Below are 18,351 nucleotides of genomic sequence, written 5' to 3' on the forward strand. Positions count from 1 at the left end.
TTTTATTATCAAAACTCTGTTGTATTAGGTTAAAACTAGTCGGCCTAAACTCCGCAGGTTGTGGCTAGTTCCCTTTCGTATATTGTACATATAACTTGATTACTTTATTTACTACCTTGTATATCCTGAAGCTGTTTGTAAGGTTTTATATATTACGTTTTGTCCTTTTTGTGCCAACGTCCTTTTGTTACCGGGTGTGAACGCTTCACGCTTTGTATTCCTTTTTTATACGTCTTTATTCTTCTATTCCTTCATCGAGTTTCTAGTCTTATTATTTCTTGACTATATATTATTTTATGGATTTAAAACTATCGTGGTGCTTTATCGCCTTTGCTTTAGGGCCTTGGGGTAAAGCTTAGTGTTATAGGGTGTTACACCGAATAAACTTAAATCGATACTGCCGGTTAAATTACCAATATGCATTTTTACGCATTTTTCCAAAATAATCATCGTTAAATTTTTAAATTCCTAAGTTTTAATTTTCCACCCTATCTGGACGCGTTTTAACTATTTTAATTTAATAATTAATTATTCAATTAATCTTTTATAATTTTTTTCGGGTCTTACATTGTTAATGTGGAAGATAAGAATCCAATTAAAGTAAAAGTAACCTATTATGATAAAATAGTTGATATGTTTGAGTTAGATTATTATGTCCAATTTAAGGTAGTCTTATTTAAGTGAGTGGTATAAAGTAGCAAAAAACAATTTTAGTCTCTCATGTGTGTATTTCAATAAAAAATGCTACCAAGAAAAACCATTTGTGCTAGCATATCAGGTAAACCAATGCTTTTATGAGCAAGACCCATATGTGAGTGACAAATACTATGTTATAAAAATAATTCCAAGAGATTTATTTAGGATAAGTGATGACATTGAGTTTGATTCTCCTATAATATATACAAGGGAGCCGTGTGCACTTGAAATGATTCCAAGTCTTCTAAATGATAGTGGCAAAGTTAATCTAGTGAGGAATGATCTACGAACAATCATTATAGATATAGCTATAAATATGTTTGCCAAACAACGTTGTGAGGAAGACGAGAAAAGCGAATATAGATAGATGTAGAATGGTAATTCTGAAACATCTTGATGTGTGTTTTTGTAGTGTTTTTTTTATAGAATCTTAATTAACTCACTTTTCTTAGTTGTTTTGCTTATTTTATTTAATTACTTACTTATGTTAATTATGTTAATTTAATTAATTGTATCTTTTTTCATTTATTTCTTGTGTATACAAAATGGAAGAAGAGGAGATAAGTAAAAAAAAAGATAATTACTTTAGGCCAAAAAGAAATGAAAAAAAGTCCAAAAAAGAAAACAATTCCTTTGAGATTACACATATGAAGTCAAGAGCTGAATTGCTGCAACAATATAAGATTAAGAGAGAAAAGATCATAGATGAAAATAAGAAGGCCAGCTTGCAAGCTCAAGGCCCAAAAGATAGAAAAAGAAAGTGCTACCAATGTCACTTTTTCAAGAATGCGAGTATAATGGGAATAATTTAAAGGTCGCAACTGAAAAGAACACCCAAAGTAGGAATGTGATAATGTTGTGTGTACATACAAGCTGAGAATGCATTATGGTGCATGCATACGCACAAGCCTTATTTTCATACTAAAATTTTGTTTTTAACTGTTTGGCTTTCCTGGCAAGCTTGTAAACTTTCCTAACCCCTAACTAAGGTCCGACAACTTATTTTTAGGCTTGGGAATGAGTGTGAACCTATGGATTAGATAAGATTGTGGATCAAAGTTAATGAGTATTGATGAAGACTTGGGGCGAATGTACTTATTTAGTAAAGAGTTTTACTGTGAATTGAATGAGGCCTGTATCCTTATTCTGGCAAGATTCGGCTGGCTTTCCGCTTGCGTACTGGTTTGATGTTACTTTGAAACCTACACCGGACAAGGACAGAGGTCTCATCCTGCTTGTTCTGTGGTTGCGATATAGTTGTGGGGATGAAAGTTTTATCATGCCCACAGTGAGGACGGAGGTTTCATACCGCTCATGAGTTTGGCAAGTTGAGAATGAAGGATTCTCTCTCTTGTCGTAGTATAGATGTAGGGAAGGTGAAAAAGTACTCTCCTTCGTATTATTTTCTCCCACATCTTTCTCTGGTTGCAATGTGGAAAGGCACACTCCTTCGATGTGGATAGGTACACTCCTTCGTAATACCTCCAGGAGAAGGTGAAAATGCACTCTCCTTCGTTGATGCTCCTCCTGGGGATGCGTTACCTAGAGACCATATCTGGGTTAGCTACCGGATGTGACGGGTTCTGGCAGTTTAACCGACACGTGAGCTCACGCCCAGTAGGACAGGCATGCACCATTTGTATTTGTGTATATTACTTTGGTGTGCAACTTGTATTTGGTTTGCCTTCTGGATTAAATGTATCTATATGCTACTTGATCTAAATGTTTTATCTATTCTCTTTATCTGTGCATTCCTTGTATTATTTTGTATGTGTTTGAACAACTGAAAGATCCCTTATGCTGGCGGTGGTGACGCTGAGGGTTGTTACTGATGAAAATGGTATGCTTATATGTTGGGTCAGAGTCTATGGTATAATTATGATTTAGGCCGAAGGCCATAATTAATTGAATTATGGATTGTGATATTGAGAGGGCTACTGATGGCTTGTATTTGATTGTTTTGCTTGGATCGGAGGCCGTAATTGATCGCATGTTGGGCTGGATGCCGTGGTTTGATTTTAGTTTGGGCCAGCGGCCGTGTTAATTTGAATTATGACTACCATGGACTACTAAATTTGAACTATTGTCTACTATATTACAGTAATTGAACAATGATGATATTGGAAGAGATGTCAAATTGTGTTGCGAATAGATAAGAATCTGAAATTTTTTTATAGTTGAGACTTAGTCTGATTTTTCCTTGTTTGGGTTTAGAAAGGACCTTAGACTTGAAATTGGTAGATTTTGGAGTTTAGGATTGCCTAGCGGGTTCATATCTTTTTAGATTATCTCTATTCAGAATTATTATCCTACTGAGAGCTCCAAAGGATGATGTTTTCACTCGTTGTGGAAAATTATTTATTTTACAAATATAGGATGTGATGCACCTCGTTGAGCGTGTTGATTTTTTCTCGGAAGCGAAGATGGTCTTTTGGGTTTTCATTTTGCTTTAGATGTTGTTGTTTTTCTCTTTTGTATATGTAATTGTATATCCCTCTTAGAGGTTGACTATGGAGAAACAGACTGTATTTTGCATCTTTCTGGACTTTATTATATTATCTAGCCAGTCTTGTCTTCGCAGATCGAGACTAGTATTGTTATGTATACCCTTTTGAATCGTAATGCCTCACCATCTTTAATTTACGACTATAGCGTAAAACTCTGTGTGGTAAGGTGTTAAAAAAGAGTGAAAAAATGAATTAAAAAATATTTTTTATTTGGATATAAAAAAATAATTTTTTTATGTGGATCCTGCTCAATTTTTTTTCTATCACAAGAGAACAAAGAAGAGAATGTTATTTTTATCTAATTTCAATATTATTCTTAGTTATATTATTATAACAATTATTAATATAAACTTAGTTTTAATATATTATTGTAAGAACCCGAATTTTTGAAAATTAGATAATAAAATTGTTTATAATTTATTTTATTTATTTATTCAAGAATATATTTTTTGAGAGTTTTATACCAATTGAAGATTTTTTTATTTATGATTTAAAATTTTAGTAATTTAAAAATAATGAGTATCTTATATGCTTTAATTTGAATAATTAGATTTTTAGCTCTATTTTATAATTTAAAGGAAATTAATCGAATTATCTCCTATTATTGAATTAGAGTATTGAGTTGAAAATAAATTATAAATCAATAATTAAATGATAATTTTATAGATATTACTATTAGATTCAAAATTAGTTTTCAATTACTTTATTATTCTTAATTATATTAAAATTACCAAACTATCCTTATACCTAATTTTTACCAAAATCCTAAATTCCCAAAACATAACCTTAACCCTAATTTTCTCAAACCCTAGTTGCCAATGCAAACCGCCACTCATCCCCTTCATACCACACCAATAGAAGAAAGAAAGAAAAAAAAAAGTAAAGGGAAGAACACAGAGTAGAGGGCGTAGAGGAAGAATGAGAAAGGGGGAAGAGGGAGGAGAGGAAGATGGCGCCGGCCGGCATCACTGCCGCCGCGCCGTCGTGTCACCATCGAAGGAAGGAGGGAGCCGCGTGGGGAAACTTAGCCGAAGAGAGAGAGGAGACACGAGCAAGGGAAAAGGAGAAGAGGGAGGCCCCACTGCCATCACCGTCGCGTTGTTGCCGCAGAGCCCATCGTTGTCATCGTTTCATGCGCCATCCTCGTGCCCAGCCTTGCCGCCAAGTCGCCGCACAGTCGCACCGAGGGAGAACGCTTGCGGGAAGAGAGAAGACGCCGCCAAGGATCCCGTCGCCGTCAGATCTATCACGCCGCCATTGAGGGAGCTCGTCACCGTCGTGCTTCCATCAGCGCCATGGATCTGCTCCATCGCCGAACTGAACTATGGATGAAGGGTCAGAACGCGACGGGAAAGGGAGACACCTTCCACCGCTGTCTTGCCGCCAGAGCCGTGTCACCATCGTGAACCGCCGCCGTCTGGCTGTCGGAAGCCGCCGCTGAGCCTTTGCCTTCTTGGTAAGCGTTTTTATTTCCAGAACTTTTGAAATCAATATTCCAATATAAGTTATCAGAGGCCCTGAGTTGTTGGTATTGTAGGGTTGAGTTCCGATGATTTCATATCAAAATTAAGGTTACCGATGGACCACCGGAGTTTCTGGCCGCTGTCGGAGCTACCGCCGGGTCAGCTTGGGATTGCGACTGCTTCGTTTTGCTGTTACCGTAAGTATATTTTATTTTGAACCCTCACTGTTAGTTTTTCGTTATATGTTCTTAAGATCTCCGCGATATTTATGTCTTAGGATTGAGTTATCGGGATTGCCTGTTGCGATTAAAGCCATTTCTGCTATTGCGGAAGTGAACAGACCTGTGGTTGAAGCTGTAGTTGATTTCGGGCTGAGAGAAGAGGTTCTTGTGACGCGTCTAGTTTATGGGTTCAATTTTTTGAGATAGGGTTTTCCTTAAAATTTATTCTATATTGCAGAGTTGTTATAAATAGATATTGATGTGAAACAATATATTTTTGTGATTATGTTTGTCTCGTAGATGTAATTGTTTGCTGGATTAAATTACTGATTGCTTGAGTGGTGTGCGTTGTTGATAAGAAATTGGTTTGTAAGGTTATTGAGTTGATTATTATGAGAAATGATTTTTATTGGTTTTGGAATTAATTTGATAATGAAGTTAATTTGATAATATAAATGCATTGGCTTTGGAAATGATTTGAGATATGAAAATGAATTGATTTTGAATGAGATTTAGTTTTGAATTAGTTTGATTTTATAAATGATTTAATATTGGAATTGGTCCAATTTGAAAATAACTTGATATCAGGACTGGTTGAATTTTGGAAAATGATTGAGATTTGGAAATGATTGAGAATGGTTTGAAGAATATTTGGATGAGACTCGAAAAGGGTGGCAGAGTTCGAGTTTCAAAGGAGATGTTAACGAAATTTTTATAAAAATAAAAAAGCTTCATTTGAAATAATTATTTAAAAATATTTGATTTTAAAGATTATATGTTTTAAGTTTGCTTTATTTAGAAAAGAAAGAATTATGTTTTAAATTGTGATTGTTGATGATCGGAATGGAAGGATGAATGATTTTGAATCTTTTAAAAGAGAATTTTAATTTGGTGTGGTTTTTGAAATGTTTTGGGAAGATATTGTGGATGGTGACTGTGTTTTAAAAAAGAGAATTTACGTTTGAGGAGAAGTAGTTTGTGAGCTTGAAATGATTTGAGAAATGAGGATTTTAAAGTTAAGTCTGAGATGGATTTATTTTGGTTTCCAAGTAAAGAGATTTGAGAAAAAGTGACTTTATGGCTTGAATGATGATTGATTTGATATGGATTGTTAATGAAGTGCGGAAATGATGATGAATAAATGAATATGTGGCTTTTGCACTTCTTTTATCTGAGATACAAGTTTTCTTGGATAAAGTATCGTGGCTTGCCACCACGTGTTCTAGGTTGAGACTCGATACTCTGTTGACCCTACGACGTAAGGGTGACTGGACATGTATAAATTCCCGGGAATGGTATCTCCATTGAGCGATTTTATATATATATATATGAGAAAAAGCTATGCATAGACTCATGGGATGCGCATCGGGGGACAGTCCAAGGGTTTAGCAAACCGGACTTATCGGGTTGGCTTCATAACCGACAGATGAGACTCATCAACCATAGGACAGGCATTGATCATATGCATCTATATGACATTGTTTGGATGTGCATATTGTACTTGGTTTACCTATGTGAATAATTCTGTTTAATTTCTAATTGCTCTACTTGATGTAATTACTTGATTGTGCTTGAACATCCTTACTTGTGTTTGTGACTGAAAATTGGTTGGGTTATGGTGAATTGGATGTTGATTGAGCTGTTTGGGCCTGAAGCCATGTTTGGTTTGTGTTGTGGTCTAGTAAAGTATGAAATGTCAAGTTGGTTCAACATAGACTTAATGAACTTATGTTTGGAACAGGTTGGTCATTTTTACTGTTAGAAAACTTTTAAGATTCTTTTATCTGAAAAGTGAGTTTCTAATTTTTGGATAATTAACTTACTTTTTTAAAAATTCTTTTGAATTTTTGGTGGTTAGACCATCGGTTTTCAAAGGATTCATAGGATAACGATAATCACTGAGTTTGAAAATGATTTTTTTATTAAATATCTTCTTATGATAATTCTGAAAACTCTGTATTAAGACCGTGTGGTTAGGTTCTCACCCTCTATAGCTTTATCATTTCAGGAGATGGATGACGAGGCTTACAAAGATTTTTATTGCATTTTGTTTATTTGATGTTATTGTTTTAGTTATTATTTATTTATCCCTCGCCATCACTATTATATGTTTGTAAGAGGGTTAGGATTTTGTTTTATGTAAAGCTTGTAAGTTATTACTATATATATGTATATATATATGGTTGTAAGTATGGACTTATGTTTTATTTTGAAACGGTCTTTTGAAAAATACGGTTTAAGTTTTAAACAGGCATATATTCTAGTATTAAATATTTTAAGAATCGTCGTAATACCCGAATTATCAGAGTGACGCAGCCGGAAACGTGACATTTTGATAGTTAGGATGTTATAATTATCATAATAAAAATTCACATTTAAACATTGTATGTTTTAGATACATAATTTAAATCAAATATATAAAATTATAATATTTATAAAATACAATAAAAAAATAAATAAATAAAATAAAAATATTTATATTTTATTTTATGATAAGGGTAGATTTGTTATTTCATATATTAGTTAATTTCTATCCTTTTATTCTTCTTATTTTCTATTCATTCAAACAATAAAAAAATATCAATTTCTTTTTTTCTTTTTTTTTTATTTTCTTTCCACTTATCCAAATAAAGTGTTAATGAAAAGGAAATGTACTGCAGATACTTATTGTGCATTTGAAAAACATCATATTTTATATGATAAATAATTAAATGAGATTCACAATTAGAAAATAGATTGATACAGACAGATTTACAGATGGATTTAGTCTTTATTACAAACGAAATTATCGATGGATTTTGTCCTTCTGTAAAAGTCCCGTCGAAAATTATTTACCGACGAATTTTTTTTCCGTCGGAAAATTATAGACGGATTTTTACCAATTACCGACAGATTTTCCCTTTGTAAATTCTCCATCCATTTCCCTGAGACGACGAACTTTCCGACAGATTTTCAGACGAATTTTTCGTCTGTAATTAGAGACGGATTTTCCGACAAATTTTCTGTCTATAATTACAGACGGATTTTCCGCCTGTAATTACAAACGGATTTTTCGACAGATTTTCCGTCTGTAATTTGAACTTTGAAAAATCATCTCACACTCTGATTACAGACAGAAAATCCGTCTGTAAATCCATCAGTAAGGTAAAATAGATTTTTTTTATTTTTCTAATTACAAAATAAACTTGTTTTCATACAAAATAAATATAAATTTAATACTAATTTTTATTTGAATATTTATACTATTTCAAAAAATAAACAAATTCATCGTATTATCAAACTAAAAGAAAAGTACTATAAACAAGCAACTCAATATAATTCAAAACATAAACAAAATATGTTGATCATCAACTATAATTCTTAGTATACATCAACTCTATATTCTTTCTTTTTCTGCCACTCACACAGACCCAGTCATCCATTTTCAACACTTCTATGCCTTCTAAGAATAGTGAATATTTTTGTAAAAGTTCTGGACCTGCATAAGGAACAAAGGAGATGAATTTAGGAGGAGAATGTGATTCGAAGCAGTTCCACCAACAAGAATATGCATTTGGCAGCAAAGAGATAGCTGCATTCCGAATAAAGAAAATCGATAATGAGAATTAATTGAACATTTAAACTACCTGTTCACTTAAGATTCCAGAGAGACCAATAATTGCTCCAGGCTTTGCAAAAAAGATAATTTGATCAGCAAGATTTAACAGAGGATTTAGCAGTTAGTATTTAACAGCTAGAACAAGGACTAACTCAATTTCATGAAGAGCATCATTGCCTCATTGACTCGATTTCTAGTTCATAAAAGATGAACCTGTCTGATTTTCACTCATGCCCTTCCAAAATTTCAGCTACTCTGCCTTCGAGTGAAAGGCATATCAAGACATTTTTCTCATGAAAAACTTTGCCAAATATCATAGAACAGAGAATTCCAGTATTAACCTGCTTACTTTTGTTTACTTTGATTTTTCTATTCAAGAAAAATAAAAAAGAGATGTATAGGCAAAAAAGGGTTTGCAACTTTTGTTTACTTTGATTTTTCTATTCAAGAAAAATAAAAATACAACACAATCCACTATTTTATGATCAAATCCAAGCACGGGACTTTGACTAGATTCTCAATTAGATCCACCTAATCAATGCCCTTATTTTCCTTCTGAAATTCAGATAACCAAATTACTCAATAAAGAAAGATGGTGTAGCCATATGTAGATAGGATTAGTACAATGAGTCAAAACAATCAAGAGAGTAAGTACTAAGTAATGAATTGAGAGTACTATATAGGTCAAATTTTCAATAAAGATTGACAACAGTTAGAATGATCATTACGTTTGACTGTCCACAATGATATAAGTAAATGGTGAAGTCCCTTCCTCGGATACCTGCAGATAAAAGAGAAGTAGATAACACAATAAGATAAATTACACATGCATAATAAAGAGTAATTTACCGACCAACGACTAGAAACAAATCAGATAACTGCAAGACTAGAAACTGAAGATCACAGAAACAAAAAGCTTCATGGAGATTGCAAACAGTTAGTTTACCACTATAGAAGATGTATCAACACCATCAGCCTGTAATTCATCTATTATGGCCCTGCCATGAGTGTCATCTGCAACCTAATAATAATCGGGTGTCAAACAGGTTCATAACTATTACATAAAAAACAGGTTATCAAATTAATATCAACATTTATACAAGACTAATAGGATACGAAGGATCATAGAATATGCGTTAGATTTAACAAAAAAGGGGTAAGAACCTTGGATATAAGCCTTGGCTTGAGTCCCAAGCGAGCAGCACAGGTTAGAGCATTTGCTGCATTGCCACCTCCTTCAACCTAAACAAACAATGCAAACAATTAATACCAAAGAATGTTGCGTTCTTTAACCCCGAAAATAAATAAATAATTAAAATTTCGTATCTTAAACCGCGAATATGGATGAACCTTGAAAGAAGTGCTTCTGATTTTTTCATCAGGTTTGGGATAAGCAGCAACAGTGGCCAACAAATCAATTGACACTGATCCACACCCTAACTGCACATAAACAGAGAGGGAGAAATGAGAATTAGAAAGGGAACATGTTTTGAGCTTCAAAAAATGAAAATGGAAGGAAGGTAAAATAGAGAGAAGCAGCACAAGGATGAGGTTTTCATTTTCAGGAATGGAATCGGAGGACATGGTAACGGTAATTGTAACGGACACTGAACTCAAATCTCTGCAACAGCCAAGAGAGCCTCGTTGACTGTAACATGAAAACCCATACACAACAAAGCAAAGCTCCATTTAATTAAATACGTTAATACCAAGACCAACAGATAGCTATGTTATAACCTGCTGGAATTCCAGTAACACAAAGAATCCACACTGCTCCACGAACAGGCTTCAACAGTCCCATGGCAGCACCAGCGTCAATACTCGACCTAATTGTAGCAGAAAATAGAAGCCAAAAAGGGGCTGAGCTAAAATAAGGATATAGGCCACTATGATTAAAACAAACATATGGTAGAGAAACAAAGTAGAATCAGAGTAAGGATGAGAGTGTTATGGTTTCAAAAATGGGGAAATTGAAATCAGAACAAGGAGGAGGATATGGCTTAATTAAGAGTTGGTGGCGGTAGCTTGCTTTCTCTGATGACAAGCTCCACCGGCGGCAGCTCCAAAAAATAAAAAAACAGAGATTAGAAACAAGAACCTCCGTTCCTGTAGCAGCCCCACATCGACAGCAGCAGCATTACCCTCCCCGTCAATCTCTCTTCTCCGTCATTCTTCCTCTTCTCTTCTGCCCTAACCGGCATGGACAGTGGTAAGGGGAGCTTCAGCGGCGGCTAGAAGTGCGACGGCCTCCCTCCTTCTTCCATCTGCATATCGTGCTCTCTTGCTCCCTTTTCCCCTGTTTCTCAGTCTCTCGTTTCCACTTCTTCTCCCTCTGTGTTGTTCTATTGAAATGTGTGGTAAATTGGGGGAAGGGTGGGTGGCAGCGTGCGTCTGTGCTTTTAATTGGTCAGTGGATATACGTATTAGATAATTACCATACATACAGAATAAGAAACATAGAACTAGGATTTAAGTAAAATATATGCGAGTAACTTAGGAATTTTATAAAATATTCGAGATATAATAACAATTTTTGAGTTAAATATAATATTATAAAAATTAATTTCAGAACACGTATAATTTTATTTATTAATTCATCAATGAGTTCAAATAGTTATTTAGTTGTAAAATAAACATATTAATCGCATTTGATAAAATACAGTTTAAACTCAAAATATCAATTACTTAAATTAAATTAGATAATTTTTTATTATTTTTCTATTACCAAAATTTTAATTCTAATTTATATAAAATAACTAATTATAATAAAAATTGTACATAAATATTAATTGATTTAAACTTAAAGTATTTACAAAAATTAATTTAATCATTTCTACAAATTAATCTCTAAGAGCTCAAATTAATAAAATAAACTTTAATTTATTCATAATAGAAATTAATTAAATTAAATTATATATAGTTTCTTTCATTTCTAAATTTTAATTTCAAATTATAAAATAATCAATTATAAAAATTTAAACAAGAATATTTATTAACTTAACTTTAAATATTAATAAAACTAATTTCATTACTCTTAATAGATTAATTTATAAAAATAAAGAGTTTAAAATAAAGTAAGTCACAATTTATTCATATTTAGATTTTTAAAAAATGCGAAATGTTACAAAAAACAAGCATTTGTACTCATGAATTTTGGGAACACTCACAAAAATACTTGTCAAAAAAGGAAATTAACATTCTACTCATGAAAGATGGGTTCCGTACGACAAAAGTATCCAAATCCTAATTTTTTGTTGACCTTTTAATAGAATTTCCAAATTACGTTCACCCTTTATTTTCAACATCAACTCTACACCATCTCTTTTTTGCCAAATCCCATCGTCTCCAGCCCCTCCGCCCTCTAGAAACAGCCCTTTCGTCACTACCCCCGCCACTTTATCGCTGCCACCCTCAGTCACCGACATTGAAATCGCTGCAATTCCCTCTTCCTCCGCCCCTGACGTCGTCGAAGATCCATTGTGGTCAATGTCTTTGCCACGTCCTCGGGTCTCACCTTTTCAGCTCGCTCCTAAACTCTCTAGAGGCTTAATGTTAAAGTTTGGCTAAAAAAAGGCAAGATGATGACGTGGACGACGATGACTCTGACACTGTTGTTCCCATGTCTCATTCCAGGCCGAAATCTGCCATAACTCTGTTGAATGACATTCGCCATCTCCAACGGGCCACGCCAGCTAGAACTCTTTCTTCTCCTCTTTCTACAAAGGCCTTAACGAACGTGAACTTTGAGTCGAGGCCCTAATCATCGATTTTGTCCCCGTCTCCAATCCCTATCCTCACATGCAAAGGTAATTCTCATTCTAATACTCGTACAATAGATTTGAATTAATTGTGTTTTAGATTTAAGCCTTGTATTGTTATTTTTGGAGGGGCTGTTTTTGGATGTGGGGAAGGCTGTATTTAGAGACGTTGAAATTTGGAGAGGAAGAGATTGGGTGGAGTTGAGATTGAAGATAAAAGGTGAGGATAATTTAGAAATTTTATCAAAAAGTCAACAAAAAATTAGGGTTTGGATACTTTTATCGTAGGATTCATTTTTCATGGGTACAATGTTAGCTTTCTTCTTTGACAGGTACTTTTGTTAGTGTTCGTAAAGTTCCTGTGTACAAATATAAAATCCAAAAAAATGATAAATAATTGTAATAAAGTAATTAATAATTATGAGCAAAAAGGGTTAAAAATTTCATTTTTCATGGGTACAATATTAGTTTTTTTCTTTGACAGGTACTTTTGTCAAAATTCTTAAAGTTCATGGGTACAAATGTAAAACCCAGAAAAATGATAAATAATTAATTAATAATTTAATTATGAGCAAAAAGGGTTAAAAACTTAAAATTTATAATTCAAAAAATTCCGGTGAAAATTTAACTTAGAAAATAAAATTGAGCACGAAGATATTATTAATTGTGGAAAAATACGTACTTACGTTAAAATTTATTGTATTATTTTAAATTTGTTCGGTACTGCGTGTGAAAAAACTAAAATTATAAAAGTGAAGAGAAAAATATTTAGAATAAAAATCCAAACACTTATTTTAAAGAATTTGACCTTAGGTAGGGCCAATGGGCCAAAATTACAAATGGGCCCCACATTGGGCCCAAGCCCATGATATATAAGCCGCCTTACTCACAAAATTTAGCATATTATCTCCCATTTGAGAAAGAGAGGGAGCAACGAGTTAAGAGAGAAGAGAGTGAAGAACCATGCTCTAACTTTACTATTCATTGAAACTTCAAATCCACATAACTCACAAATCGTAGCTCTGATCGATGATCTATTTGCGGCTACACATTTGTCTTGACTTTGTCTTCGTTTTTACTTAACTATTATGGTAAGAAATTTCAAAATTTTCGTCCCACTTTTGTTTCTTACCTGATTTTGCATTTTTAGGGGGTTTGGTGTTGAGATTTTTTATTTTGATGTAATACAAAATCTCTAGCATAGATTATGGTTAGAATTCATCCAAATTTCGAGTAGGATAAAGTAAGGTGACTTTTCCTCCTTTAAACCTCCATTTTATATGAATCATAGATTGAGAATTTGGTGAATTTAAATTAAATAGAGTTGCTTGAGTGGTTGGCTTGGATTGATAGAGGAAAAAAAATTCAAGAGCTTGTTTTGGCGCGAGATTGAATGCTTAGGTTGCTTGCAGAGTGCTTGGTGGAGGCGTTGGTTGAAAATTGAGGCTTAGATCCATTCGGAGAGGATATCCAAGTTGTTTGAAACCACCGTCAATAAGGTATAAGTTTTGGTTTTGGGTAGACATTATGTAAGGTTATGTGAAAATCTAGGTTAATTGTCCCTATGATAAGATTGAATAAAAATTATTGTTGTTGTGAATTATTGATGGATTAGTGTGAATAATTGGTTGAAGAATGGTTTGAATAATGATAGTATGATTTTTATGCAAATGAGTCTTGATGAGCATTATTTGGATGTGTGATTGAATTGGATTTAAATTGTGCTATGATGTATGATTTTGATGCAAGTGAGTCTTGATGAGCATTGTGTGGATGTATGATTAAATTGGGTTTAAATTGTGTATGATTACCTATGAATGCCTATGGAATGAGAAAATTATGCCAGAGACCGTGATTGGGTGAGTGCACCCTTTTGGTAAGTGATAAGCCTCAATGGAGGTATTAAATATGGTGGAATTGTTAATGTGAATAATTTTTTGCTTTTGACTGGATAATTGAGTTTGAATTGGATGGTGTGTGTGAAATGTTGGTCGATGCTGTTGTTGAGTAATGAAATGGTTGATTGCATTAGATTGGGTGATTTGGGTTTTGAATGGTTAGGAATAGATTGAGAGTTGATAAATGAGTGTTAAGGATGCCTAGTAATGATTTGTGGTGGTTTTGAAATGAAATGAATTGAGAGTTTGTAAAATGATATCATGCAGAAAATTGTGTAAAAATGAGTTTTTTGACAAATTTTGATGGGGCATAACTTGGCGCTAGGAGTTTGAATTTGGGTAAAACTTAACTTGAACTAAAATTGGTAATGAGAACTTTAAAACCATCCAAAAATGGATGAAAATTGATTTTTTAGCAAAATTTATTAAGGATTGAAAATGGGTGTAAAAAACTGAATTATGCAGAGTTGCAATATTTTTGGCAGAACTATGTCCCGCAGATACGCACCCATCGTGCGTACGTATGAATTGGAAAGTAGTAGGTTCTGCTTGTACATACGAGATATGCGTACGCATGTTGTGCAACTCGAATTACAATCGTGCGTATGCACGACTGTACAAAATTTTTTGAAATGTCAATTTTTTTCTGTTTAGCATTTTCAGTCTGTTTGTAAACTCCTCTAACTTTCATATGGAGTTGAATAACTGATTAATAAGCATTGAATACACTAGAAAGAGATCTAACAAATTGAATTTATTAATTTTCAGATAAACACTTAGTTAACTGAATGAAATAATTGCGGGAATGGAGGTTCGTCCTACCCATGGTAAGGACGGTGGTGTTATCCCGCTCACAGAATAATAGGTTGATTAGTCAATGAGTGAATGGGGTTATGTTGGGTCGTATCTTGCAAAATTGGATGGAATTGCGAATTGGTTTTATATGTGATATTGATTTCTTACCTGACAATGACGGTAGTATCATCCCACTTGCTCGATGTGTAAATTACTGTGCGATAATGGTGGTTTTGTCTCATTTGCGATGAGAACGGTGGCAATATCCCACTTACGAGATAACATAATTGATTAATTGGTAAAGAATTGGGGTTAAAAAAATATAATAATTTATGAAACTAACTTAAGTCAATGAATATGACTTATTGTGGTATGAATGACTAGTTTGGCAAGGATGATGGTCTTATTCCACTTGTGTGTGTGAGATTGATAATGATCATTAATTAGAAAGGTTGGAGGTTTGCCCCGCTTGCGTGACAATATCGTGGGTTTCATCCCACTTGTGTATTGATTTGACACTTGCACTCGGCAGGGACGGTGATTCCATCCTGCTTGTTCATGGTTGTGGTGTGATGTTGTGGAGACGGTGGTTTGATCCCGCTCATGAATAGGCAAGTTGAGGATGAAGGATTCCCTCTCTTGCTATGATAGACAAGTTGACGATGAAGGATTCCCGCTCTTGTTGCGATGTGGAAGTGGGGAAGGTAGTAGGGCACTCTCTCTCGGAATATTCTCCCACATCATCTTTTGATTGTTTGTTAGAAGTAAGAAAGGTGGTAGGGCACTCTTCCTCGAAGTTTTTCCCGCCATATCTCTCTTTGGTTGCAAGGTGAGACAGCACTCTTCGTTGTTTTTGGCACAATTTGGGAAGGTGATAGGGCACTCTCCCTCGAAATTTATTCCTCCTGTGAATGCGCAAAAGACATACTAATCCGGGAGTTGCCAACCGAATTTGTATCAGGTCTGGCGGTATAACTGATACGTGAGCTCATGACTAGTAGGACAGACATGCATCATGTGCATCTATTTAAAATTATTTGAGTGTGCATATTGTATTTGGTTTGCCTATTTAAATATTCTATTAATTGCTAATTATATTACTTGCTATACTTACTTTCTATTTGTATTTGAATTGTATTGATTATTAATTGTGTTTATTACTACTAAATTGGATATTGAATTAAGCAATTATGATATCTAGAATAATGATGACTTAATAGCTTAGAGTATGTTAAACTTAGCTCATTAATTTCCTATTAACTATTATTTGTGATTGATCTAACTATAAGGCTGAGATTGAATTTGAGATATAACTGCTTGAAATTTTGGTGAAATTGATAATAGATTAAAATATTGAACTGAAAACTAAATTGAGTTTGGGAGTAAAGATGAGATTATCTTGAAAATGATTGATACTAGAGATAATTACAAAACTGAGACTTAGTAATTTAACCCTATTGGGATTAAAGAGAACCTTAGGCTTAAATTTATGAGTTTGGAGATTAGGATTACCTAGTGGGTTCATATAGTTTTACATAGTCTCTATTTAGAACTATTATTTTACTAAAAGTTTTTTAGTTCTCATCTGTTATGCAAATTTTTATTTTTCAGATACAGGACGTGACACATCTCGTTGAGAGTGGGGGACCTGTTGGTAAAGCGAAGAAGACTTATCTTTTGACTTTATTTTGGCTTATGTAGCATTTTCTCCACTTTTGAGCATATTAATTGTATATTCCTCAGTTTTATTTTAGAGAAACAGGATATTTTTTATACTTTTTTGGTTTTGTAATATTCTAGTCGGCCTTTTTTTCGCAGGCCGAGACTAGTTCTTATTATGTATCTTATCATGGATCAAAATATATATTTTGTTTCTGTGTATAAACGCTTTTTATCTTTAATGCTTCGTGTGTGACAACGGTTGTCGTTGTGTTTATCCTTTATTCACAATATCCTAGTTATATTATTATCTTTCGAATACTATGAATGTATTTTATTTTTAGGTATCGTAATGTCTCACCACCTCTGATCTACGACTATAGCTTAAGATTTTGTATCGTAGGGTGTTACAACAAATCGTTGTTTTTCCATTTTTAAAATTAATTTATAATTTTCTAAAAAGGCATTTAAAATGTTTAATGGAGAAGTTAAAAAAAATGACTTCTTCTATAATAAAAGACTTTTTATCACTTTTTTTAAATAAGCATTTTTATGATTAAAAAATAAATACAAAATAAGTTATTTATAAGTTATTTTTAATATAACCTCATATTATTAATAAATATTTAAATTTACTCTTATATTTATATCTATTGTGGTGTTTCTAAATTTTAAAAATTATTTTACTAAGTATAATTATTATTGCTTCTGTTTATTAAAAAAATATTTTTGTTTTTGGTGGATTTTATCAAATATAAATGCTAACGTTTTTAAAAAAGATGTGTTTCAAAAGATAATTTTGATAAGCTATTTTCGAAAAATAAAAATTTTACTACGCCAAACTTAAAAGTGGTTTGGTTTATAAATAGAAAAATGCAAGAATTAAAAATCTCATTTTAATTAAAATTATCAATTTTATTTATTTCAAAATATAAAAAAAATTCAACTCTTAAATAAATTTTAAATATCTAATTTTTAGCTTTTCAAACAATTCATATTCGATAAATGTAATTTATATAATAAACTATGTTATATTTAAAGTTCTAAAAATCAAACTAGCAGAATTAGAAGTTCATAAATTCATCTGAAATTCTATTAGAGTTAAATCAAATATAATAAAATAATATATTTATATATAAAAGAATTGTTTTTTTTAATTTACTATTTTAAATCAATTAATCGTTAAAAAACCAAAACTATTTTATTATATTAAGATTTTTTAAATTTTATAAAAGTAAGATATATAAATTTTTATCTTAATTCAATCTGTTATTTTTATTTGTGTAAATAAATCCTTAAAAATATGACGTAAAAATTTATATATTTTATTTTTGTTAAATTTAAGGACCTCACCCTACTAAAATTTTTTTAAGAACGAAAATATTCGAAATAAAATTTTTTAAAAACTTATTTAAATATATATTCTTGTAAATAAAAACATTTAAAACTTTTTACAAATAATAAACTTGTTTTAGAATTCGTGTTAACTAATCTCATATTTAAATTAATGTGAATTTACAACAATACGATTGTATAGAATTAAATTACGTTTTTTTAATCGAAAACTAAAAATTAAATCTAGCAGTATTTTTTTTTTTGTTTAAATAGAAAAGAAAAAGAATACTAGAAAGAGAAAGGGTAAAGTGGAAGTGAAGAAAGAAGGGTTTTGGCGGAAGGAAGAACCCTGAGTGTCTCTCTCACTTGCGCTGTCACTTCACTTCGACCTGCATCCTGCAACTGAAAAAAAAAAAAAGGA

The 18,351-nt window shown here is 32.6% G+C and overlaps 2 protein-coding genes and 1 long non-coding RNA gene across 11 annotated transcripts in view; 2 read left to right on the top strand and 1 right to left on the bottom strand.

Annotated features, from left to right (window-relative positions):
• The first annotated feature begins 4,000 nt into the window (after positions 1 to 4,000).
• LOC107466019 (uncharacterized) lies at positions 4,001 to 7,102 on the top strand. 2 transcript variants are annotated; one of them, XR_002367099.2, is made up of 3 exons: positions 4,001 to 4,659; positions 4,741 to 4,863; positions 6,896 to 7,102. It is a non-coding gene; the product is annotated as an uncharacterized LOC107466019 (long non-coding RNA). The 2 variants fall into 2 exon arrangements; XR_001587587.3 differs by lacking the exon at positions 6,896 to 7,102 and adding an exon at positions 4,944 to 5,312.
• Positions 7,103 to 8,132: 1,030 nt separating this feature from the next.
• On the bottom strand, positions 8,133 to 10,878 carry LOC107466010 (uncharacterized). Of its 8 annotated transcripts, XM_021130299.2 has the most exons (9): positions 10,584 to 10,876; positions 10,223 to 10,311; positions 10,028 to 10,106; positions 9,836 to 9,925; positions 9,650 to 9,727; positions 9,432 to 9,506; positions 9,214 to 9,266; positions 8,514 to 8,555; positions 8,133 to 8,365 (listed from the first exon to the last, which is right to left on the bottom strand). In XM_021130299.2, exons 3-8 carry the CDS (start codon positions 10,067 to 10,069, stop codon positions 8,522 to 8,524), a joined length of 372 nt encoding a protein of 123 aa, XP_020985958.1. In that variant the 5' UTR covers positions 10,070 to 10,106; positions 10,223 to 10,311; positions 10,584 to 10,876; the 3' UTR covers positions 8,133 to 8,365; positions 8,514 to 8,521. The 8 variants fall into 8 exon arrangements, 6 of the variants coding, with proteins under 6 accessions (XP_020985958.1, XP_020985951.1, XP_052109744.1 ...); XM_021130292.2 differs by having other exon boundaries at positions 10,028 to 10,311; positions 10,584 to 10,878; XM_052253784.1 differs by having other exon boundaries at positions 9,836 to 10,133; positions 10,584 to 10,877.
• Positions 10,879 to 18,249: 7,371 nt separating this feature from the next.
• LOC107466009 (T-complex protein 1 subunit gamma) overlaps positions 18,250 to 18,351 on the top strand; it is a gene marked incomplete in the record, with an annotated part of 5,465 nt that continues 5,363 nt past the window's right edge. The window contains 1 exon segment of the mRNA XM_021130291.2: positions 18,250 to 18,344.

Source organism: Arachis duranensis, chromosome 9, assembly GCF_000817695.3.
Source record: "Arachis duranensis cultivar V14167 chromosome 9, aradu.V14167.gnm2.J7QH, whole genome shotgun sequence".
NCBI classification, from domain to species: Eukaryota; Viridiplantae; Streptophyta; class Magnoliopsida; order Fabales; family Fabaceae; genus Arachis; species Arachis duranensis.

What these genes read in the sequence shown, in the direction of transcription:
- LOC107466010 (XM_052253782.1), bottom strand. Translation starts at nt 10,174, where the DNA reads ATGGAGCTTTGCTTTGTTGTGTATGGGTTTTCATGTTACAGTCAACGA. An exon ending in AGCCAAGGCTTATATCCAAG is followed by an intron (nt 9,507 to 9,649) that starts GTTCTTACCCCT and finishes GATTATTATTAG; the next exon opens with GTTGCAGATGACACTCATGG. An exon ending in ATCATTGTGGACAGTCAAAC is followed by an intron (nt 8,556 to 9,213) that starts GTAATGATCATT and finishes TTTTTTGCAAAG; the next exon opens with CCTGGAGCAATTATTGGTCT.